The 26,616-nt window shown below is 53.7% G+C and overlaps 2 protein-coding genes across 2 annotated transcripts in view; both read left to right on the top strand.

Annotated features, from left to right (window-relative positions):
• The first annotated feature begins 855 nt into the window (after positions 1–855).
• UFD1 (ubiquitin recognition factor in ER associated degradation 1) overlaps positions 856–26,616 on the top strand; it is a 55,467-nt gene continuing 29,706 nt past the window's right edge. Inside the window, 7 exon segments of the mRNA XM_076064701.1 lie at positions 856–1,198; positions 3,290–3,413; positions 8,542–8,574; positions 10,945–11,066; positions 23,446–23,472; positions 23,474–23,577; positions 24,518–24,590. Of these exon segments, the coding sequence (XP_075920816.1) occupies positions 1,196–1,198; positions 3,290–3,413; positions 8,542–8,574; positions 10,945–11,066; positions 23,446–23,472; positions 23,474–23,577; positions 24,518–24,590 (486 nt within the window). The 5' untranslated portion in view covers positions 856–1,195.
• LOC142923722 (uncharacterized) overlaps positions 24,601–26,616 on the top strand; it is a 3,981-nt gene continuing 1,965 nt past the window's right edge. The window contains exon 1 of the mRNA XM_076064700.1: positions 24,601–26,616. This exon is cut by the window's right edge and continues 1,965 nt beyond it. Coding sequence (XP_075920815.1) covers positions 24,684–26,616 — 1,933 coding nt within the window. The 5' untranslated portion in view covers positions 24,601–24,683.

Raw genomic sequence — 26,616 nt, forward strand, 5'->3', positions numbered from 1 at the left:
TGTTAATCACTGAGGCTCACAGAGCCAGGCTAAGACTCCCAAAGGGTTCAGTGTTAATCACTGAGACTCACAGAGCCAGACTGAGGCTCCCACAGGGTTCAGTGTTAATCACTGAGACTCACAGAGTCAGACTAAGGCTCCCACAGGGTTCAGTGTTAATCACTGAGACTCACAGAGCCAGAATGAGGCTCCCACAGGGTTCAGTGTTAATCACTGAGACTCACAGAGCCAGACTAAGGCTCCCACAGGGTTCAGTGTTAATCACTGAGACTCACAGAGCCAGACTAAGGCTCCCACAGGGTTCAGTGTTAATCACTGAGACTCACAGAGCCAGACTAAGGCTCCCACAGGGTTCAGTGTTAATCACTGAGACTCACAGAGCCAGACTAAGGCTCCCACAGGGTTCAGTGTTAATCACTGAGACTCACAGAGCCAGACTGAGGCTCAGTGTTAATTCTAGAATTCAGTGTTAATTGCTGGTAACGTCATCGATCACGTGCCTCCCCGTGCGTAGTGACGTCACCGCGTACACCGTCGGCCTCACCGTTTGTGGTGTGACGTCACCGCGTACAAGCCCCACCCCACTCCCCCGTGCGCCGTCGTGACATCGACACGCACGAGACTCATCGTGCGTCATGACGTCACCTCGGGAACAGTCGGCTGTCGTTCGTGCGATGTGACGTCACCGCGTAAGTGCCCCCACCCCCGCACCACCGTGCGCCGTGACGTCATTGCGCACGAGCCGCCCGTTGCGTCGTGACGTCGCCGCGTAAGAACCGCCCACCCACCGCGCGCGGTGACGTCGCCACGCAACGAGCCGGCCCCGTGCGTCGTGACGTCACCACGTACAGCAGCCACCTCACCGGAAGTAGTTCTGGCTGCGCGCTTCACTTCCGCTCCGTGTGTACAGTAGCGAGGAGCCGTACAGTGAGAGCGGGGAATCACCAAAAATCACGAGCCATCATCACCACGTCGGCCTCTGGTCGATAAACCTTCAGGAAGGAATCGCCAGCCTCACCACCACCATCACCACCCATCATCATCACCACCGCCACGGTCTTTGGGCGATAAATCTTGGAGCGGGTATTCAGCGTAGTCACCATCACCACCACCACCCATCATCACCACCGCCACGGTCTTTGGGCGATAAATCTTTAATCGAGGCTTTAAATTCGAGATCCACGTTGCCGTCACCATGGTGAGCACTGTCACTGTGTGTGTGTGTCACTCTGTGTGTGTGTCACTGTGTGTGTGTGTCACTATGTGTGTCACTCTGTGTGTGTGTCACTGTGTGTGTCACTGTGTGTGTGTGTCACTGTGTGTGTGTGTCACTGTGTGTGTGTCACTGTGTGTGTGTGTGTCACTGTGTGTGTGTGTCACTGTGTGTGTGTGTCACTGTGTGTGTGTGTGTCACTGTGTGTGTGTGTCACTGTGTGTGTGTGTCACTGTGTGTGTGTGTCACTGTGTGTGTGTGTCTGTGTGTGTGTGTCACTGTGTGTGTGTGTCACTGTGTGTGTGTGTGTGTGTGTCAATGTGTGTGTGTCACTGTGTGTGTCACTGTGTGTGTGTCACTGTGTGTGTGTCACTGTGTGTCAATGTGTGTGTGTGTCACTGTGTGTGTCACTGTGTGTGTGTCACTGTGTGTGTGTCTCTGTGTGTGTGTGTCACTGTGTGTGTGTCACTGTGTGTGTGTCACTGTGTGTGTCACTGTGTGTCACTCTGTGTGTGTGTCACTGTGTGTCTGTGTGTGTGTGTCTGTGTGTGTGTCACTGTGTGTCTGTGTGTGTGTGTCACTGTGTGTGTGTGTCACTGTGTGTGTGTCACTGTGTGTGTGTCACTGTGTTGTGTGTGTCACTGTGTGTGTGTTACTGTGTGTGTGTCACTGTGTGTGTCACTGTGTGTGTGTGTGTCACTGTGTGTCACTTGTGTGTGTGTGTCACTGTGTGTGTGTCACTCTGTGTGTGTCACTGTGTGTGTGTGTCACTGTGTGTGTGTCACTGTGTGTGTGTCACTGTGTTGTGTGTGTCACTGTGTGTGTTACTATGTGTGTGTGTCACTGTGTGTGTGTGTGTCACTGTGTGTGTCACTGTGTGTGTGTGTCACTGTGTGTGTCACTGTGTGTCACTGTGTGTGTGTGTCACTGTGTGTGTCACTGTGTGTCACTGTGTGTGTGTGTCACTTGTGTGTGTGTCACTGTGTGTCACTGTGTCACTGTGTGGGTGTGTCACTCTGTGTGTGTGTCACTTGTGTGTGTCACTGTGTGTGTCACTGTGTGTGTCACTGTGTGTGTGTCACTGTGTGTGTGTGTCACTGTGTGTGTGTGTCACTGTGTGTGTGTGTGTGTCACTGTGTGTGTGTGTGTCACTGTGTGTGTGTCACTGTGTGTGTGTCACTGTGTGTGTGTGTCACTTGTGTGTGTGTGTCACTGTGTGTGTGTCACTGTGTGTGTCACTGTGTGTGTGTGTCACTCTGTGTGTGTGTCACTGTGTGTGTGTGTCACTGTGTGTGTGTCACTGTGTTGTGTGTGTCACTGTGTGTGTGTTACTATGTGTGTGTGTCACTGTGTGTGTGTGTCACTGTGTGTGTCACTGTGTGTCACTGTGTGTGTGTGTGTCACTGTGTGTGTCACTGTGTGTCACTGTGTGTGTGTCACTGTGTGTGTGTCACTTGTGTGTGTGTGTCACTGTGTGTGTGTGTCACTGTGTGTGTCACTCTGTGTGTGTGTCACTGTGTGTGTGTGTCACTGTGTGTGTGTCACTGTGTTGTGTGTGTCACTGTGTGTGTGTTACTATGTGTGTGTGTCACTGTGTGTGTGTGTGTGTCACTGTGTGTGTCACTGTGTGTCACTGTGTGTGTGTGTCACTGTGTGTGTCACTGTGTGTCACTGTGTGTGTGTCACTGTGTGTGTCACTGTGTGTGTCACTGTGTGTCACTGTGTGTGTGTGTGTCACTGTGTGTGTCACTGTGTGTCACTGTGTGTGTGTGTCACTTGTGTGTGTGTGTCACTGTGTGTCACTGTGTCACTGTGTGGGTGTGTCACTCTGTGTGTGTGTCACTTGTGTGTGTCACTGTGTGTGTCACTGTGTGTGTGTGTCACTCTGTGTGTGTGTCACTGTGTGTGTGTCACTGTGTGTGTGACGTCACTGTGTGTGTCACTGTGTGTGTGTCACTGTGTGTGTGTCACTGTGTGTGTGTCACTGTGTGTGTGTCACTGTGTGTGTGTCACTGTGTGTGTGTCACTGTGTGACGTCACTGTGCGTCACTGTGTGACGTCACTGCGTGTTTCTAGTTCAACGTTCTGGAGCACGCCTTCCTAAGGCCGCTCTCAAGCCGCTTCACCACACAGTTCCGCTGCTACTCTGTCTCCATGTTCCCTGGCAACGAGCGCTCGGACGTCGAGCGTGGTGGAAAGAGTGAGGGCCACTCACCTAGTCACTCAGCTACTCACTCACCCACTCACTCAGCTACTCACTCACCTACTCACCTAGTCACTCACCTAGTCACTCACCTAGTCACTCACCTAGTCACTCACTCAGCTACTCACCCAGTCACTCACCCACCCACTCAGCTACTCACCCAGCTACTCACTCACTGACTCACCCACTCACTCAGCTACTCACCCAGCTACTCACTCAGCTACTCACTCAGTCACTCACCCAGTCACTCACTTACTCAACTACTCACTCAGTCACTCACTCAGCTACTCACCCAGCTACTCACCCAGTCACTCACCCAGTCACTCACCTACTCACTCAGCTACTCACTCACTGACTCACCCACTCACTCAGCTACTCACCCAGCTACTCACTCAGCTACTCACCTAGTCACTCACCTACTCACTCACTCAGTCACTCATTCACTCACCCAGTCACTCAATCACTCACTCACTCACCCACTCACCCACTCACTCACTCAGTCACTCACTCACTCACTCACCTACTCACTCACTCACTCACCTAGTCACTCAGCTACTCACTCAGTCACTCACCCAGTCACTCACTTACTCAACTACTCACTCAGCTACTCACTCAGTCACTCACCCACTCACTCACCCACTCACTCAGCTACTCACCCAGTCACTCACTCAGCTACTCACCCAGCTACTCACCCAGTCACTCACCCACTCACTCAGCTACTCACCCAGTCACTCACCCAGTCACGCAGCTACTCACTCAGCTACTCACCTAGTCACTCACCTACTCACTCAGCTACTCACCCAGTCACTCACCTACTCACTCAGCTACTCACCCAGCTACTCACTCAGCTACTCACCTAGTCACTCATACACTCACTCACCTACTCACTCACCCACTCACTCACCCACTCACTCAGCTACTCACTCAGCTACTCACCCAGTCACTCACCCACTCACTCAGCTACTCACCCAGTCACTCACCCAGTCACTCAGCTACTCACTCAGCTACTCACTCACCCACTCACTCACTCACTCACGCAGTCACTCACCTACTCACTCAGCTACTCACTCACTCACCTACTCACTCACTCACCCACTCACTCAGCTACTCACCCAGTCACTCACCTACTCACTCAGTCACTCACCCAGTCACTCACCTACTCACTCAGTCACTCACCTACTCACCTACTCACTCACCCACTCACCTACTCACTCACTCACCCACTCACCTACTCACTAAGCTACTCACCCAGTCACTCAGCTACTCACTCACTCAGCTACTCACTCACTCACTCACCCAATCACTCAGATACTCACCCAGCCACTCATACACTCACTCACTCACTCACCCACTCACTCACCCACTCACTCACCCACTCACTCAGCTACTCACTCACTCACTCACACATTCACTCACTCAGTCACTCACTCACCCACTCACCCACTCACTCAGCTACTCACCCAGTCACTCACCCAGTCACTCAGCTACTCACTCAGCTACTCACTCACCCACCCACTCACTCACTCACTCACCCAGTCACTCACCTACTCACTCAGCTACTCACTCACTCACCTACTCACTCACTCACCCACTCACTCAGCTACTCACCCAGTCACTCACCTACTCACTCAGTCACTCACCCAGTCACTCACCTACTCACTCAGTCACTCACCTACTCACTCACTCACCCACTCACCTACTCACTCACTCACCCACTCACCTACTCACTAAGCTACTCACCCAGTCACTCAGCTACTCACTCACTCAGCTACTCACTCAGCTACTCACTCACTCACTCACCCAATCACTCAGATACTCACCCAGCCACTCATACACTCACTCACTCACTCACCCACTCACTCACCCACTCACTCACCCACTCACCTACTCACTTACTCACCCACTCACTCAGTCACTCACCTACTCACTCAGTCACTCACCTACTCACTCACCCAGTCACTCAGCTACTCACTCAGCTACTCACTCAGTCACTCACCCAGTCACTCACCTACTCACTCACTCAGCTACTCACTCAGCTACTCATTCACTCCCTCACCCACTCACTCAGCTACTCACCCAGCCACTCATACACTCACTCACTCACCCACTCACTCACCCACGCTCTCACCCACTCACCTACTCACTCACTCACCCACTCACTCAGTCACTCACCTACTCACTCAGTCACTCACCTACTCACTCACCCAGTCACTCAGCTACTCACTCAGCTACTCACTCACCTACTCACTCACTCACCTACTCACTCACCCACTCACTCACCCACTCACCTACTCACTCACCCACTCACTCACTCACCCACTCACCCACTCACTCAGCTACTCACCCAGTCACGCACCCAGTCACTCAGTCACTCACCTACTCACTCAGTCACTCACTCACTCACCCACTCACTCAGCTACTCACCCAGTCACTCACCCAGTCACTCAGCTACTCACTCAGTCACTCACCTACTCACTCACTCACCTACTCACTCAGTCACTCACCTACTCACTCACTCACTCACCCACTCACTCAGCTACTCACCCAGTCACTCACCCAGTCACTCAGCTACTCACTCAGCTACTCACTCACTCACTCACACACTCACCCACTCACTCACTCACCCACTCATTCACCCACTCACCTACTCACTCAGCTACTCACCCAGTCACTCACCCAGTCACTCAGCTACTCACTCAGCTACTCACTCAGCTACTCACTCACCTACTCACTCACTCACCTACTCACTCACCCACTCACTCACCCACTCACCTACTCACTCACCCACTCATTCACTCACCCACTCATTCACTCACTCACCCACTCACCCACTCACTCAGCTACTCACCCAGTCACTCACCTACTCACTCACCTACTCACTCAGTCACTCACCTACTCACTCAGTCACTCACCTACTCACTCACCCACTCACTCAGCTACTCACCCAGTCACTCACCCAGTCACTCAGCTACTCACTCAGCTACTTACTCACTCACACACTCACCCACTCACTCACCCACTCACTCACTCACCCACTCACTCACTCACCCACTCAACCACTCACTCAGCTACTCACCCAGTCACTCACCTACTCACTCACTCACCTACTCACTCACTCACTCACCCACTCACCCACTCACTCAGCTACTCACCCAGTCACTCACCTACTCACTCACCCACTCACCTACTCACTCAGTCACTCACCTACTCACTCACTCACTCACCCACTCACTCAGCTACTCACCCAGTCACTCACCCAGTCACTCAGCTACTCACTCAGCTACTCACTCACTCACACACTCACCCACTCACTCACTCACCCACTCATTCACCCACTCACCTACTCACTCAGCTACTCACCCAGTCACTCACCCAGTCACTCAGCTACTCACTCAGCTACTCACTCACCTACTCACTCACTCACCTACTCACTCACCCACTCACTCACCCACTCACCTACTCACTCACCCACTCATTCACTCACCCACTCATTCACTCACTCACCCACTCACCCACTCACTCAGCTACTCACCCAGTCACTCACCTACTCACTCACCTACTCACTCAGTCACTCACCTACTCACTCAGTCACTCACCTACTCACTCACCCACTCACTCAGCTACTCACCCAGTCACTCACCCAGTCACTCAGCTACTCACTCAGCTACTTACTCACTCACACACTCACCCACTCACTCACCCACTCACTCACTCACCCACTCACTCACCCACTCAACCACTCACTCAGCTACTCACCCAGTCACTCACCTACTCACTCACTCACCTACTCACTCACTCACTCACCCACTCACCCACTCACTCAGCTACTCACCCAGTCACTCACCTACTCACTCACCCACTCACCTACTCACTCACTCACCCACTCACTCACCCACTCACCCACTCACCCACTCACTCACCCACTCACCCACTCACTCACTCACTCACCCACTCACTCAGCTACTCACCCACTCACTCACCCACTCACCCACTCACTCACTCACTCACCCACTCACTCACTCACCCACTCACCCACTCACTCACCCACTCACTCACCCACCCACTCACTCACCCACCCACTCACTCACTGATGATGATGCTGATGATGTTCCTCATGATGTTGATACTGATGATGATGATGCTGATGATGATGTTGCTGATGAAGATGATGATGTTGATGCTGATGATGCTGATGCTGATGATGATGTTGCTGATGATGATGATGCTGATGATGATGATGCTGATGATGATGTTGCTGATGATGATGTTGATGATGATGTTGATGATGATGATGCTGATGATGATGTTGCTGATGATGATGTTGTTGATGTTGATGATGATGCTGCAGTTGATGATGATGATGTTGTTGATGATGATGATGTTGATGCTGATGATGTTGCTGATGTTGATGATGATGTTGATGATGATGATGCTGATGCTGATGATGATGTTGCTGATGATGATGCTGCTGATGATGATGATGCTGATGATGATGTTGCTGATGATGATGTTGATGATGATGTTGATGATGATGATGCTGATGATGATGTTGCTGATGATGATGTTGTTGATGTTGATGATGATACTGCAGTTGATGATGATGATGTTGTTGATGTTGATGATGATGATGTTGATGCTGATGATGTTGCTGATGTTGATGATGATGATGTTGATGATGATGATGCTGATGCTGATGATTATGATGCTGATGATGATGATGCTGATGATGATGTTGCTGATGATGATGTTGATGATGATGTTGATGATGATGATGCTGATGATGATGTTGCTGATGATGATGTTGATGATGATGCTGCAGTTGATGATGATGATGTTGTTGATGATGATGATGTTGATGCTGATGATGTTGCTGATGTTGATGATGATGTTGATGATGATGATGTTGATGATGGTGTTGTTGTTGATGATGATGTTGATGATGATGATGCTGATGATAATGATGATGATGTTGTTGATGATGATGCTGCTGTTGATGATGATGTTGATGATGATGTTGATGATGATGCTGCTGCTGATGATGATGATTATGATGCTGATGATGTTGATGTTGATGATTATGATGCTGATGATGATGATGTTGTTGTTGTTGTTTCATTCCCTGCAGTCATTCTGCCGCCATCAGCCCTGGACCAACTCAGTGAGTTGACCCACACACAGACAAAGCTCCCCCAGGTAGCCTCTAGCAGGGCTGTAGGGGCAAGTGCTGCTAGCTAGCGAGTAGCAGCAGCAGTGTCTATGTACTACACACACCACACCACAGACAAAGCTCCCCCAGGTAGCCTCTAGCAGGGCTGTAGGGGCAAGTGCTGTTAGTAGCGAGTAGCAGCAGCAGTGTCTATGTACTACACACACCACACACACAGACAAAGCTCCCCCAGGTAGCCTCTAGCAGGGCTGTAGGGGCAAGTGCTGTTAGTAGCGAGTAGCAGCAGCAGTGTCTATGTACTACACACACCACACACAGACAAAGCTCCCCCAGGTAGCCTCTAGCAGGGCTGTAGGGGCAAGTGCTCTCTCACCCCCCTGTCTCCCCGTGTCTCCCCCCCGTGTCTCCCCCCATGTCTCACCGTGTCTCCCCGTGTCTCACCCCCGCGTCTCCCCGTGTCTCCCCCCCCGTGTCTCCCCCCGTGTCTCCCCGTGTCTCCCCGTGTCTCCCCCCCCGTGTCTCCCCGTGTCTCCCCTTGTCTCCCCGTGTCTCCCCGTGTCTCACCCCGTGTCTCCCGTGTGTCCCCCCGTGTCTCTCCGTGTCTCCCCGTGTCTCCTCCTGTCTCCCCGTGTCTCCCCGTGTCTCCCCGTGTCTCCCCGTATCTCCCCGTGTCTCCCCCCGTGTCTCTCTGTGTCTCCCCGTGTCTCCCCGTGTCTCCCCATGTCTCTCCCTGTCTCCCCGTGTCTCCCCCCGTGTCTCTCCGTGTCTCCCCCTGTCTCCCCGTGTCTCCCCGTGTCTCCCCCCGTGTCTCCCCGTGTCTCCCCCCGTGTCTCCCCGTGTCTCCCCATGTCTCTCCCTGTCTCCCCGTGTCTCCCCGTGTCTCCCCCTGTCTCCCCGTGTCTTACCCCGTGTCTCCCCGTATCTCCCCGTGTCTCTCCCTGTCTCCCCGTGTCTCTCCCCGTGTCTCACCCCGTGTCTCCCCGTGTCTCCCCGTGTCTCACCCCCGTGTCTCCCTCCCCTGTCTCCCCGTGTCTCCCCATGTCTTCCCGTGTCTCCCCCTGTCTCCCCGTGTCTCCCCGTGTCTCCCCGTGTCTCCCCGTGTCTCCCCCCGTGTCTCTCCGTGTCTCCCCGTGTCTCCCCGTGTCTCCCCGTGTCTCCCCCCGTGTCTCTCCGTGTCTCCCCCTGTCTCCCCGTGTCTCCCCGTGTCTCCCCCCCGTATCTCCCCGTGTCTGTCCCCGCGTCTCCCCCTGTCTCCCTTTATCTCCCCGTGTCTCCCCGTGTCTCCCCGTGTCTCCCCGTGTCTCCCCCTGTCTCCCCGTGTCTCCCCGTGTCTCCCCGTGTCTCCCCGTATCTCCCCGTGTCTCCCCCCGTGTCTCTCCGTGTCTCCCCGTGTCTCCCCGTGTCTCCCCGTGTCTCCCCCCGTGTCTCTCCGTGTCTCCCCGTGTCTCCCCGTGTCTCTCCGTGTCTCCCCGTGTCTCTCCGTGTCTCCCCCCGTGTCTCTCCGTGTCTCCCCGTGTCTCCCCGTGTCTCCCCGTGTCTCTCCGTGTCTCCCCGTGTCTCCCCGTGTCTCCCCGTGTCTCCCCGTGTCTCCCCCCCGTATCTCCCCGTGTCTCTCCCCGCGTCTCCCCCTGTCTCCCCTTATCTCCCCGTGTCTCCCCGTGTCTCCCCGTGTCTCCCCGTGTCTCACCCCCTGTCTCCCCGTGTCTCCCCGTGTCTCCCCGTGTCTCCCCGTGTCTCCCCATATCTCCCCGTGTCTCTCCCTGTCTCCCCGTGTCTCCCCCCCGTGTCTCCCCGTGTCTCCCCGCGTCTCCCCCTGTCTCCCACTGTCTCCCCGTGTCTCCCCTTATCTCCCCGAGTCTCCCCGTGTATCCCCTACCCCCCGTGTCTCCCCGTGTCTCCCCGTGTCTCCCCGTGTCTCCCCGTGTCTCCCCGTGTCTCTCCCTGTCTCCCCCTGTCTCCCCGTGTCTCCCACTGTCTCTCCGTGTCTCCCCTTATCTCCCCGTGTCTCCCCGTGTCTCCCACTGTCTCCCCCTGTCTCCCCGTGTCTCCCCGTGTCTCCCCGTGTCTCCCCGTGTCTCCCCGTGTCTCCCACTGTCTCCCCCTGTCTCCCCGTGTCTCCCCGTGTCTCCCCGTGTCTCCCCGTGTCTCCCCGTGTCTCCCACTGTCTCCCCCTGTCTCCCCGTGTCTCCCCGTGTCTCCCCGAGTCTCCCCGTGTATCCCCATATCTCCCCGTGTCTCCCCGTGTCTCCCCGTGTCTCCCCGTGTCTCCCCGTGTCTCCCCGTGTCTCCCCGTGTCTCTCCCTGTCTCCCCTTATCTCCCCTTATCTCCCCTTATCTCCCCGTGTCTCCCCGTGTCTCTAGGCCGTCTGAACATCACCTACCCCATGCTGTTTAAGCTGACGAATGCTCGCGCTGATCGCAGCACTCACAGCGGCGTGCTGGAGTTCATCGCCGACGAGGGAAAATGTTACCTCCCTTATTGGGTGTGTACTCACCTACTCACTCACCTACTCACTCACCTACTCACTCACCTACTCACCTACTCACTCACCTACTCACTCACCTACTCACTCACCTACTCACTCACCTACTCACCTACTCACTCACCTACTCACCTACTCACTCACAGCGGTGTGCTGGAGTTCATCGCCGACGAGGGAAAATGTTACCTCCCTTACTGGGTGTGTACTCACCTACTCACTCACCTACTCACCTACTCACTCACCTACTCACTCACCTACTCACCTACTCACTCACAGCGGCGTGCTGGAGTTCATCGCCGACGAGGGAAAATGTTACCTCCCTTACTGGGTGTGTACTCACCTACTCACCTACTCACTCACCTACTCACCTACTCACTCACCTACTCACTCACTCACCTACTCACTCACCTACTCACTCACCTACTCACTCACCTACTCACTCACAGCGGCGTGCTGGAGTTCATCGCCGACGAGGGAAAATGTTACCTCCCTTACTGGGTGTGTACTCACCTACTCACCTACTCACTCACCTACTCACCTACTCACTCACCTACTCACTCACCTACTCACCTACTCACTCACCTACTCACTCACAGCGGCGTGCTGGAGTTCATCGCCGACGAGGGAAAATGTTACCTCCCTTACTGGGTGGGTACTCACCTACTCACCTACTCACTCACCTACTCACTCACCTACTCACCTACTCACTCACCTACTCACTCACCTACTCACTCACCTACTCACTCACCTACTCACTCACCTACTCACCTACACACTCACCTACTCACCTACTCACCTACACACTCACCTACTCACTCACCTACTCACTCACCTACTCACTCACCTACTCACTCACAGCGGTGTGCTGGAGTTCATCGCCGACGAGGGAAAATGTTACCTCCCTTACTGGGTGGGCACTCACCTACACACTCACCTACTCACCTACTCACCTACTCACTCACCTACTCACTCACCTACTCACCTACTCACCTACACACTCACCTACTCACTCACCTACTCACTCACCTACTCACTCACCTACTCACTCACAGCGGCGTGCTGGAGTTCATCGCCGACGAGGGAAAATGTTACCTCCCTTACTGGGTGGGTACTCACCAACTCACTCACCTACTCACTCACCTACTCACTCACTCACCTACTCACTCACCTACTCACCTACTCACTCACCTACTCACTCACCTACTCACTCACCTACTCACCTACTCACTCACCTACTCACTCACCTACTCACCTACTCACTCACCTACTCACTCACCTACTCACCTACTCACTCACCTACTCACTCACCTACTCACTCACAGCGGTGTGCTGGAGTTCATCGCCGACGAGGGAAAATGTTACCTCCCTTACTGGGTGGGCACTCACCTACTCACTCACTCACCTACTCACTCACCTACTCACTCACCTACTCACTCACCTACTCACTCACCTACTCACTCACCTACTCACTCACCTACTCACTCACCTACTCACTCACCTACTCACTCACCTACTCACTCACCTACTCACTCACCTACTCACTCACAGCGGCGTGCTGGAGTTCATCGCCGACGAGGGAAAATGTTACCTCCCCTACTGGGTGTGTACTCACCTACTCACTCACCTACTCACCTACTCACCTACTCACCTACTCACCTACACACTCACCTACTCACTCACCTACTCACTCACCTACTCACCTACTCACCTACTCACTCACCTACTCACCTACTCACTCACCTACTCACCTACTCACTCACCTACTCACTCACAGCGGCGTGCTGGAGTTCATCGCCGACGAGGGAAAATGTTACCTCCCTTACTGGGTGTGTACTCACCTACTCACTCACCTACTCACCTACTCACCTACTCACCTACTCACTCACCTACTCACCTACTCACCTACTCACTCACCTACTCACTCACCTACTCACCTACTCACCTACACACTCACCTACTCACTCACCTACTCACCTACACACTCACCTACTCACTCACCTACTCACCTACTCACCTACTCACTCACCTACTCACCTACTCACTCACCTACTCACTCACCTACTCACTCACAGCGGTGTGCTGGAGTTCATCGCCGACGAGGGAAAATGTTACCTCCCTTACTGGGTGGGCACTCACCTACTCACCTACTCACTCACCTACTCACTCACCTACTCACTCACCTACTCACTCACTCACCTACTCACTCACCTACTCACTCACCTACTCACTCACCTACTCACTCACCTACTCACTCACCTACTCACTCACCTACTCACTCACCTACTCACTCACCTACTCACTCACCTACTCACTCACCTACTCACTCACAGCGGCGTGCTGGAGTTCATCGCCGACGAGGGAAAATGTTACCTCCCCTACTGGGTGTGTACTCACCAACTCACTCACCTACTCACTCACCTACTCACCTACTCACCTACTCACCTACTCACCTACACACTCACCTACTCACTCACCTACTCACTCACCTACTCACCTACTCACCTACTCACTCACCTACTCACCTACTCACTCACCTACTCACCTACTCACTCACCTACTCACTCACAGCGGCGTGCTGGAGTTCATCGCCGACGAGGGAAAATGTTACCTCCCTTACTGGGTGTGTACTCACCTACTCACTCACCTACTCACTCACCTACTCACTCACCTACTCACCTACTCACCTACTCACCTACTCACTCACCTACTCACCTACTCACCTACTCACTCACCTACTCACTCACCTACTCACCTACTCACCTACACACTCACCTACTCACTCACCTACTCACCTACACACTCACCTACTCACTCACCTACTCACCTACTCACCTACTCACTCACCTACTCACCTACTCACTCACCTACTCACTCACAGCGGCGTGCTGGAGTTCATCGCCGACGAGGGAAAATGTTACCTCCCTTACTGGGTGGGCACTCACCTACTCACTCACCTACTCACTCACCTACTCACCTACTCACCTACTCACTCACCTACTCACCTACTCACTCACCTACTCACTCACCTACTCACTCACCTACTCACCTACTCACTCACCTACTCACTCACCTACTCACTCACCTACTCACTCACCTACACACTCACCTACTCACCTACTCACCTACTCACTCACAGCGGCGTGCTGGAGTTCATCGCCGACGAGGGAAAATGTTACCTCCCTTACTGGGTGTGTACTCACCTACTCACTCACCTACTCACTCACCTACTCACTCACCTACACACCTACTCACTCACCTACTCACCTACTCACTCACCTACTCACTCACCTACTCACTCACCTACTCACCTACTCACTCACTCACCTACACACTCACCTACTCACTCACCTACTCACCTACTCACTCACCTACTCACTCACCTACTCACTCACTCACCTACACACTCACCTACTCACTCACCTACTCACCTACTCACTCACCTACTCACTCACCTACTCACTCACCTACTCACCTACCTACTCACTCACCTACTCACCTACTCACTCACCTACTCACTCACCTACTCACTCACCTACTCACCTACCTACTCACTCACCTACTCATCTACTCACTCACCTACTCACCTACTCACCTACTCACCTACTCACTCACAGCGGCGTGCTGGAGTTCATCGCCGACGAGGGAAAATGTTACCTCCCTTACTGGGTGGGCACTCACCTACTCACTCACCTACTCACTCACCTACTCACTCACCTACTCACCTACTCACCTACTCACTCACCTACTCACCTACTCACTCACCTACACACCTACTCACCTACACACTCACCTACACACTCACCTACTCACTCACCTACTCACCTACTCACCTACTCACTCACCCACTCACCCACTCACCTACTCACTCACCTACTCACTCACCTACTCACTCACCTACTCACCTACTCACCTACACACTCACCTACACACTCACCTACTCACTCACCTACTCACCTACTCACCTACTCACTCACCCACTCACCCACTCACCTACTCACTCACCTACTCACTCACCTACTCACTCACCTACTCACTCACCTACTCACCTACTCACTCACCTACTCACTCACCTACTCACTCACCTACACACTCACCTACTCACTCACCTACTCACCTACTCACTCACCTACTCACCTACTCACTCACCTACTCACTCACCTACTCACTCACCTACACACTCACCTACACACTCACCTACTCACTCACCTACACACTCACCTACTCACTCACCTACTCACCTACACACTCACCTACACACTCACCTACTCACTCACCTACACACTCACCTACTCACTCACCTACTCACTCACCTACTCACTCACCTACTCACTCACCTACTCACCTACTCACTCACCTACTCACTCACCTACTCACCTACTCACCTACTCACTCACCTACTCACTCACAGCGGCGTGCTGGAGTTCATCGCCGACGAGGGAAAATGTTACCTCCCTTACTGGGTGGGCACTCACCAACTCACTCACCTACTCACTCACCTACTCACTCACCTACTCACTCACCTACTCACTCACCTACTCACTCACCTACTCACCTACTCACCTACTCACTCACCTACTCACTCACCTACTCACCTACTCACCTACTCACCTATACACTCACCTACTCACTCACCTACTCACTCACCTACTCACCTACTCACCTACTCACTCACAGCGGCGTGCTGGAGTTCATCGCCGACGAGGGAAAATGTTACCTCCCTTACTGGGTGTGTACTCACCTACTCACTCACCTACTCACCTACTCACCTACTCACTCACCTACTCACCTACTCACCTACTCACCTACTCACTCACAGCGGCGTGCTGGAGTTCATCGCCGACGAGGGAAAATGTTACCTCCCTTACTGGGTGTGTACTCACCAACTCACTCACCTACTCACTCACCTACTCACCTACTCACCTACTCACTCACCTACACACTCACCAACTCACTCACTCATCTACTCACTCACCTACTCACTCACCTACTCACTCACCTACTCACTCACCTACTCACCTACTCACTCACCTACTCACTCACCTACTCACTCACCTACACACTCACCTACTCACTCACCTACTCACCTACTCACCTACTCACTCACCCACTCACCCACTCACCTACTCACTCACCTACTCACTCACCTACTCACTCACCTACTCACTCACCTACTCACCTACTCACTCACCTACTCACTCACCTACTCACTCACCTACACACTCACCTACTCACTCACCTACTCACCTACTCACTCACCTACTCACCTACTCACTCACCTACTCACTCACCTACTCACTCACCTACACACTCACCTACACACTCACCTACTCACTCACCTACACACTCACCTACTCACTCACCTACTCACCTACACACTCACCTACACACTCACCTACTCACTCACCTACTCGCTCACCTACACACTCACCTACACACTCACCTACTCACCTACTCACTCACCTACTCACCTACTCACTCACCTACTCACTCACCTACACACTCACCTACTCACCTACTCACTCACTCACCTACTCACCTACTCACTCACCTACTCACTCACCTACTCACTCACCTACTCACCTACTCACTCACCTACTCACTCACCTACACACTCACCTACACACTCACCTACTCACTCACCTACTCACCTACTCACTCACCTACTCACTCACCTACTCACCTACTCACTCACCTACTCACTCACCTACTCACTCACCTACACACTCACCTACTCACCTACTCACTCACTCACCTACTCACCTACTCACTCACCTACTCACTCACCTACTCACTCACCTACTCACTCACCTACACACTCACCTACACACTCACCTACTCACTCACCTACTCACTCACCTACACACTCACCTACTCACTCACCTACTCACTCACCTACTCACCTACTCACTCACCTACTCACTCACCTACACACTCACCTACTCACTCACCTACACACTCACCTACTCACTCACCTACTCACTCACCTACTCACTCACCTACACACTCACCTACTCACTCACCTACTCACTCACCTACTCACTCACCTACACACTCACCTACTCACTCACCTACACACTCACCTACTCACTCACCTACTCACTCACCTACTCACTCACCTACACACTCACCTACTCACTCACCTACTCACTCACCTACTCACTCACCTACACACTCACCTACTCACTCAACTACTCACTCACCTACTCACTCACCTACTCACCTAGTCACCTGCTCACCTACTCACTCACCTACTCACCTACTCACCTACTCACCTACTCACTCACCTACTCACCTACTCACTCACCTACTCACTCACCTACTCACCTACTCACTCACTCACCTACTCACTCACCTACTCACCTACTCACTCACCTACTCACTCACCTACTCACCTACTCACTCACCTACTCACCTACACACTCACCTACTCACTCACCTACTCACCTACTCACTCACTCACCTACTCACCTACACACTCACCTACTCACTCACCTACTCACCTACTCACCTACACACTCACCTACACATTCACCTACTCACCTACTCACCTACACACTCACCTACTCACTCACCTACTCACTCACCTACACACTCACCTACTCACTCACCTACTCACCTACTCACTCACCTACTCACTCACCTACTCACCTACTCACCTTCTCACTCACCTACTCACCTACTCACTCACCTACTCACTCACCTACTCACCTACTCACTCACTCACCTACTCACTCACCTACTCACTCACCTACTCACCTACTCACTCACCTACTCACTCACCTACTCACCTACTCACTCACCTACTCACCTACTCACTCACCTACTCACTCACCTACTCACCTACTCACTCACTCACCTACTCACTCACCTACTCACTCACCTACTCACTCACCTACTCACCTACTCACCTACTCACTCACCTACTCACCTACACACTCACCTACTCACTCACCTACTCACCTACTCACTCACTCACCTACTCACCTACACACTCACCTACTCACTCACCTACTCACCTACTCACCTACACACTCACCTACTCACTCACCTACTCACTCACCTACACACTCACCTACTCACTCACCTACTCACTCACCTACACACTCACCTACTCACTCACCTACTCACCTACTCACTCACCTACTCACTCACCTACTCACCTACTCACCTACTCACTCACCTACTCACCTACTCACTCACCTACTCACTCACCTACTCACCTACTCACTCACTCACCTACTCACTCACCTACTCACTCACCTACTCACCTACTCACTCACCTACTCACTCACCTACTCACCTACTCACCTACCCACTCACCTACTCACCTACTCACTCACCTACTCACTCACCTACTCACCTACTCACTCACTCACCTACTCACTCACCTACTCACTCACCTACTCACCTACTCACTCACCTACTCACTCACCTACTCACCTACTCACCTACTCACTCACCTACTCACCTACTCACTCACCTACTCACTCACCTACTCACCTACTCACTCACTCACCTACTCACTCACCTACTCACTCACCTACTCACCTACTCACTCACCTACTCACTCACCTACTCACCTACTCACCTACTCACTCACCTACTCACCTACTCACTCACCTACTCACTCACCTACTCACCTACTCACTCACCTACTCACTCACCTACTCACTCACCTACTCACTCACCTACTCACCTACTCACCTACTCACTCACCTACTCACCTACACACTCACCTACTCACTCACTCACCTACTCACCTACACACTCACCTACTCACTCACCTACTCACCTACTCACCTACACACTCACCTACACACTCACCTACTCACTCACCTACACACTCACCTACTCACTCACCTACTCACTCACCACCTACTCACTCACCTACTCACCTACACACTCAACTCACTCACCTACTCACTCACCTACTCACCTACTCACTCACTTACTCACCTACTCACTCACCTACTCACTCACCTACTCACTCACCTACTCACCTACTCACTCACTCACCTACTCACTCACCTACTCACCTACTCACTCACCTACTCACCTACTCACCTACTCACTCACCTACTCACCTACACACTCACCTACTCACTCACTCACCTACTCACCTACTCACTCACTCACCTACTCACCTACACACTCACCTACTCACTCACCTACTCACCTACTCACCTACACACTCACCTACACACTCACCTACTCACTCACCTACACACTCACCTACTCACTCACCTACACACTCACCTACACACTCACCTACTCACCTACTCACTCACCTACTCACCTACTCACTCACCTACTCACTCACCTACTCACCTACTCACCTACACAATCACCTACTCACCTACTCACTCACCTACTCACCTACTCACTCACCTACACACTCACCTACTCACCTACTCACCTACTCACTCACCTACTCACCTACTCACCTACTCACTCACCTACTCACCTACCTCACTCACCTACTCACCTACTCACTCACCTACTCACTCACCTACTCACTCACCTACTCACCTACTCACTCACCTACTCACTCACCTACTCACCTACACGCTCACCTACACACTCACCTGCTCACCTACACACTCACACACTCACCTACTCACCTACACACTCACACACTCGCCTACACACTCACCTACTCACCTACTCACTCACTTACTCACCTACTCACTCACCTACTCACTCACCTACACACTCACACACTCACCTACACACTCATCTACTCACCTACTCACTCACCTACTCACTCACCTACTCACACACCTACACACTCACCTACACACTCACCTACTCACTCACCTACACACTCACCTACTCACTCACCTACTCACTCACCTACTCACTCACCTAGTCACTCACCTACTCACCTACTCAATCACCTACTCACTCACCTACTCACCTACTCACTCACCTACTCACTCACCTACTCACCTACTCACTCACCTACACACTCACACACTCACCTACTCACTCACCTACTCACTCACTTACTCACTCACCTACTCACTCACCTACTCACCTACACACTCACCTACTCACTCACCTACTCACCTACTCACTCACCTACTCACTCACCTACTCACTCACCTACTCACTCACCTACTCACCTACTCACTCACCTACTCACTCACCTACTCACCTACTCACCTACTCACTCACCTACTCACCTACTCACTCACCTACTCACTCACCTACTCACTCACCTACACACTCGCCTACACACTCACCTACTCACCTACTCACTCACTTACTCACCTACTCACTCACCTACTCACTCACCTACACACTCACACACTCACCTACACACTCATCTACTCACCTACTCACTCACCTACTCACTCACCTACTCACTCACCTACACACTCACCTACACACTCACCTACTCACTCACCTACACACTCACCTACTCACTCACCTACTCACTCACCTACTCACTCACCTAGTCACTCACCTACTCACCTACTCAATCACCTACTCACTCACCTACTCACCTACTCACTCACCTACTCACTCACCTACTCACCTACTCACTCACCTACACACTCACACACTCACCTACTCACTCACCTACTCACTCACTTACTCACTCACCTACTCACTCACCTACTCACCTACACACTCACCTACTCACTCACCTACTCACCTACTCACTCACCTACTCACTCACCTACTCACTCACCTACTCACCTACTCACTCACCTACTCACTCACCTACTCACCTACTCACCTACTCACTCACCTACTCACCTACTCTCTCACCTACTCACTCACCTACTCACTCACCTACACACTCACCTACTCACTCACCTAGTCACTCACTTACTCACCTACTCACTCACCTACACACTTACTCATTCACCTACTCACTCACCTACACACTCACCTAGTCACTCACCTACTCACCTACTCACTCACCTACACACCTACTCACTCACCTACTCACTCACCTAGTCACTCACCTACTCACCTACTCACTCACCTACTCTCTCACCTACACACCTACTCACTCACCTACTCACTCACCTACACACTCACCTACACACTCAGCTACGTGCGTGTGTGTGTGTCTGCTTGGGTGTGTGTGTGTCTGCGTGTGTGTGTGTCTGCGTGTGTGTGTGTGTGTCTGTGTGTGTGTGTCGGCGTGTGTGTGTGTCTGTGTGTGAGAGGCTTGCGGAGCCCCAATGCGGTTTCAGGAAAGGGCGGTCCTGCACAGATGCCATATTTTCTGTCCGTCTCCTACAGCAGAGGTGTAGGGAATTCCAACAAGACCTACATCTCTGCTTTATTGACCTGGTCAAGGCCTATGATACCATCAGTAGGCCTGTGCTCTGGGTTGTTCTTCGTGCTTTTGGAGTACCTGACCCTCTGCTCACAATCATTAAGGACCTTCATGATGGTGAGCGGGCCCGGGTATAACTACGTGGCCGGGAGTCAGAGCCATTCCCTGTACACCTTGGGGTGCGACAGGGATGTCCTCTGGCTCCCACATTATTTAACATCTATTTTGACCACGTAGTTCGTGAAGCCTTCAACAGCTGTACCGGGGGAATCTCCATATGGTACAGATACAATGGGAGGCTGATCGATGCCCGGGTGCGGTCAAGGGATGGCTCCCTATTGGTCAACCACGTTATGTATGCTGATGATTTGGTAATTGCTGCTCAGTCAGAGGAGGAGTTGGAGACGCTGCTGCTGAGACTGGAGCGTGCCACTAAGAGGTGGGGCCTTACCATCAGCCCCACCAAAACTAAGCACCTGCCTGGGTATTTTGTACCATCGGACACTCCACCCCCACAACTCCCAATCGGTGATGGGGCAGTTGTGGAGAGAGTGGAGAGTTTCCCATACCTGGGCAGTGTGCTTATGGCCGGCTCCAGTTTAACAGCAGAGGTTTCACTCCGAATCAGTCGAGCGGCAATATCTTTTCATCGGTTGCGTAACGCTGTGTGGAAGCTACCTGGTCTGTCGCTCCGCACTAAGCTTCAGGTCTTCTCGGCCACGGTCATTCCCTCCCTTCTCTACGCTTGCGAAACGTGGACCCCCCTAATGGAACATCTTCGCCGGTTAGAAACATTTAGGCTGGCCTGCCTACGATCCATCCTGGGTTTAACCAGACTGGATTGTGTGAGGAGCTCACAAATCCTTGAAAGATCTGGGCAAGGTCCCATCGGTGAGCTTCTCCGGCGGGCAAGGCTGCGTTGGCTGGGTCATGTAGCCCGCATGCCCAGCCACCGCATGCCGAAACAGCTTTTGTTCGGCCGGATCGAGGGGGCTAAGCGGGCGCGGCACGGGCTAGAGAAGAGATGGAGTGATGTGGTACAGGAGGACGTGGAGCTGAGTGGACTTGCCGATGACTGGTACCAGCGGTGTCAAGATCGGCCTCTGTGGAGGAGGGCTCGTGAAGGACGCTACTGGGCAGTTGGAGGCAGTCGCCCTCCAACAACAACGGAGGGCGGAGGAGCGACGCTCACAACAATGAGCGGAGCGCCGGGTGGCTAAAGCACAGCAAGGTTGGCACAGTAGGGGGCACAGGTGGTGCATCAGCCAGTCACCTCAGTCAGTCAACCCGTGGCACCTGCTGGGTCTGCCCCGTGACCTCCTGCCAGCGGGCGTTCGACACTTCACGTGGCCTCAGGGTGCACATAGCCTGGTACAAGCGTCGTGGTGACGTCACCGCCACTTAGTGGCAAATGGCGGTTGTTGTTGTGTGGGTGTGTCTGTGTGTGTCACTGGGTGTGTCTGTGTCTGCGTGTCTGTGTGTGTGTGTCACTGTGTGTGTGTCTGTGTGTGTGTCACTGTGTGTATGTGTGTCTGTGTGTGTGTGTCACTGTGTGTGTGTGTCTGTGTGTGTGTGTGTCACTGTGTGTGTGTCACTGTGTGTGTGTCACTGTGTGTGTGTCTGTGTGTGTGTGTCACTGTGTGTGTGTCACTGTGTGTGTGTCTGTGTATGTGTGTCTGTGTGTGTGTGTCACTGTGTGTATGTGTGTCTGTGTGTGTGTGTCACTGTGTGTGTGTCACTGTGTGTGTCACTGTGTGTGTGTGTCACTGTGTGTGTGTGTCACTGTGTGTGTGTCACTGTGTGTGTCACTGTGTGTGTGTGTCTGTGTGTGTGTCACTGTGTGTGTGTCACTGTGTGTGTGTCTGTGTGTGTCTGTGTGTGTGTCACTGTGTGTGTGTCACTGTGTGTGTGTGTCACTGTGTGTGTGTGTCACTGTGTGTGTGTCAGTGTGTGTGTGTCACTGTGTGTGTCACTGTGTGTGTGTCACTGTGTGTGTGTCACTGTGTGTGTGTCACTGTGTGTGTGTCACTGTGTGTGTCACTGTGTCTGTGTGTGTGTCACTGTGTGTGTGTCTGTGTGTAGATGATGCGTAATCTGTTTGTGGACGAGGGGTGAGCTGCTGCAGGTGGAGAGTGTGAACCTTCACGTAGCCACCTACTCCAAGTTCCAGCCCCAGTCCGTCGACTTCCTGGACATCACCAACCCCAAGGCCGTGTATCCCTACTGCTCACTCACTCACTCACACACTCACTCACTCACTCACCTACTCACTCACCCACTCACTCACCTACTCACTCACCTACTCACTCACTCACTCATCCACTCACTCACTCACTCACCCACTCACTCACTCACCCACTCACTCACTGACCTACTCACTCACCCACTCACTCACCTACTCACTCACCTACTCACTCACTCACTCACCCACTCACTCACCCACTCACTCACCTACTCACTCACCTACTCACTCACCCACTCACTCACTCACTCACCCACTCACTGACCTACTCACTCACCCACTCACTCACTCACCCACTCACTCACTCACCCACTCACTCACTCACCCAATCACTCACCCACTCACTCACTCACCCACTCACTCACCCACTCACTCACTCACCCACTCACTCACTCACTCATCCACTCACTCACTCACTCACCCACTCACTCACTCACCCACTCACTCACCCACTCACTCACCCACTCACCCACTCACTCACTCACCCACCCACTCACTCACTCACTCACCCACTCACCCACCCACCCACCCACTCACCCACTCACCCACCCACTCACCCACTCACCCACTCACCCACCCACCCACTCACCCACTCACTCACCCACTCACCCACCCACTCACTCACCCACTCACTCACTCACCCACCCACCCACTCACCCACCCACTCACCCACCCACTCACCCACTCACCCTCTCACTCACCCACCCACCCACTCACTCACCCACTCACCCACCCACTCACCCTCTCACTCACCCACCCACTCACCCACTCACCCACTCACTCACCCACTCACTCACCCACTCACTCACCCACTCACCCTCTCACTCACTCACCCACTCACCCACTCACTCACTCACCCACCCACCCACCCACCGTGTGACCCTTGACCCTTGACCCATGATGCTGTACTAGGCTAGAGAACGCTCTGCGCAACTTCGCCTGTCTCACCACCACTGACGTCATCGCCATCACCTACAACGACAAGGTGAGTCAGGCGGTGAGTCAGGCGGTGAGTCAGGCGGTGAGTCAGGTGGTGAGTCAGGCGGTGAGTCAGGTGGTGAGTCAGGAGGTGAGTCGGATGGTGAGTCAGGTGGTGAGTCAGGCGGTGAGTCAGGTGGTGAGTCAGGCGGTGAGTCAGGCGGTGAGTCAGGTGGTGAGTCAGGTGGTGAGTCAGGCGGTGAGTCAGGCGGTGAGTCAGGCGGTGAGTCAGGCGGTGAGTCAGGCGGTGAGTCAGGCGGTGAGTCAGGTGGTGAGTCAGGCGGTGAGTCAGGCGGTGAGTCAGGCGGTGAGTCAGGAGGTGAGTCAGGCGGTGAGTCAGGCGGTGAGTCAGGTGGTGAGTCAGGCGGTGAGTCAGGCGGTGAGTCAGGCGGTGAGTCAGGCGGTGAGTCAGGCGGTGAGTCAGGAGGTGAGTCAGGCGGTGAGTCAGGCGGTGAGTCAGGCGGTGAGTCAGGCGGTGAGTCAGGTGGTGAGTCAGGAGGTGAGTCAGGTGGTGAGTCAGGCGGTGAGTCAGGAGGTGATTCAGGAGGTGAGTCGGGTGGTGAGTCAGGTGGTGACTCAGGAGGTGAGTCGGGTGGTGAGTCAGGCGGTGAGTCAGGAGGTGAGTCAGGAGGTGAGTCAGGCGGTGAGTCAGGTGGTGAGTCAGGCGGTGAGTCAGGCGGTGAGTCAGGAGGTGAGTCAGGTGGTGAGTCAGGTGGTGAGTCAGGCGGTGAGTCAGGTGGTGAGTCAGGTGGTGAGTCAGGAGGTGAGTCAGGTGGTGAGTCAGGTGGTGAGTCGGGAGGTGAGTCGGGTGGTGAGTCGGGTGGTGAGTCAGGTGGTGAGTCAGGTGGTGAGTCAGGTGGTGAGTCAGGAGGTGAGTCAGGTGGTGAGTCAGGTGGTGAGTCAGGTGGTGAGTCAGGCGGTGAGTCAGGTGGTGAGTCAGGTGGTGAGTCGAGTGGTGAGTCAGGCGGTGAGTCAGGTGGTGAGTCAGGCGGTGAGTCAAGCGGTGAGTCAGGTGGTGAGTCAGGCGGTGAGTCAGGCGGTGAGTCAGGTGGTGAGTCAGGCGGTGAGTCAGGCGGTGAGTCAGGTGGTGAGTCAGGAGGTGAGTCAGGCGGTGAGTCAGGCGGTGAGTCAGGCGGTGAGTCAGGCGGTGAGTCAGGCGGTGAGTCAGGCGGTGAGTCAGGCGGTGAGTCAGGCGGTGAGTCAGGTGGTGAGTCAGGAGGTGAGTCAGGTGGTGAGTCAGGCGGTGAGTCAGGAGGTGAGTCAGGAGGTGAGTCGGGTGGTGAGTCAGGTGGTGACTCAGGAGGTGAGTCGGGTGGTGAGTCAGGCGGTGAGTCAGGAGGTGAGTCAGGAGGTGAGTCAGGCGGTGAGTCAGGTGGTGAGTCAGGCGGTGAGTCAGGCGGTGAGTCAGGAGGTGAGTCAGGTGGTGAGTCAGGTGGTGAGTCAGGCGGTGAGTCAGGTGGTGAGTCAGGTGGTGAGTCAGGAGGTGAGTCAGGTGGTGAGTCGGGTGGTGAGTCGGGTGGTGAGTCAGGTGGTGAGTCAGGTGGTGAGTCAGGTGGTGAGTCAGGAGGTGAGTCAGGTGGTGAGTCAGGTGGTGAGTCAGGTGGTGAGTCAGGCGGTGAGTCAGGTGGTGAGTCAGGTGGTGAGTCGAGTGGTGAGTCAGGCGGTGAGTCAGGTGGTGAGTCAGGAGGTGAGTCAGGAGGTGAGTCGGGTGGTGAGTCGGGCGGTGAGTCAGGAGGTGAGTCAGGTGGTGAGTCAGGTGGTGAGTCAGGAGGTGAGTCGGGTGGTGAGTCGGGTGGTGAGTCAGGAGGTGAGTCAGGCGGTGAGTCAGGTGGTGAGTCAGGAGGTGAGTCAGGTGGTGAGTCAGGAGGTGAGTCAGGTGGTGAGTCAGGAGGTGAGTCAGGTGGTGAGTCAGGCGGTGAGTCAGGCGGTGAGTCAGGTGGTGAGTCAGGAGGTGAGTCAGGTGGTGAGTCAGGTGGTGAGTCAGGTGGTGACTCAGGAGGTGAGTCGGGTGGTGAGTCAGGTGGTGAGTCAGG

Source organism: Petromyzon marinus, unplaced genomic scaffold (assembly GCF_048934315.1).
Source record: "Petromyzon marinus isolate PM22_M1 ecotype Great Lakes invasive population unplaced genomic scaffold, UKy_Petmar_22M1.pri1.0 PM_Scaffold_61, whole genome shotgun sequence".
NCBI lineage: Eukaryota > Metazoa > Chordata > Hyperoartia > Petromyzontiformes > Petromyzontidae > Petromyzon > Petromyzon marinus.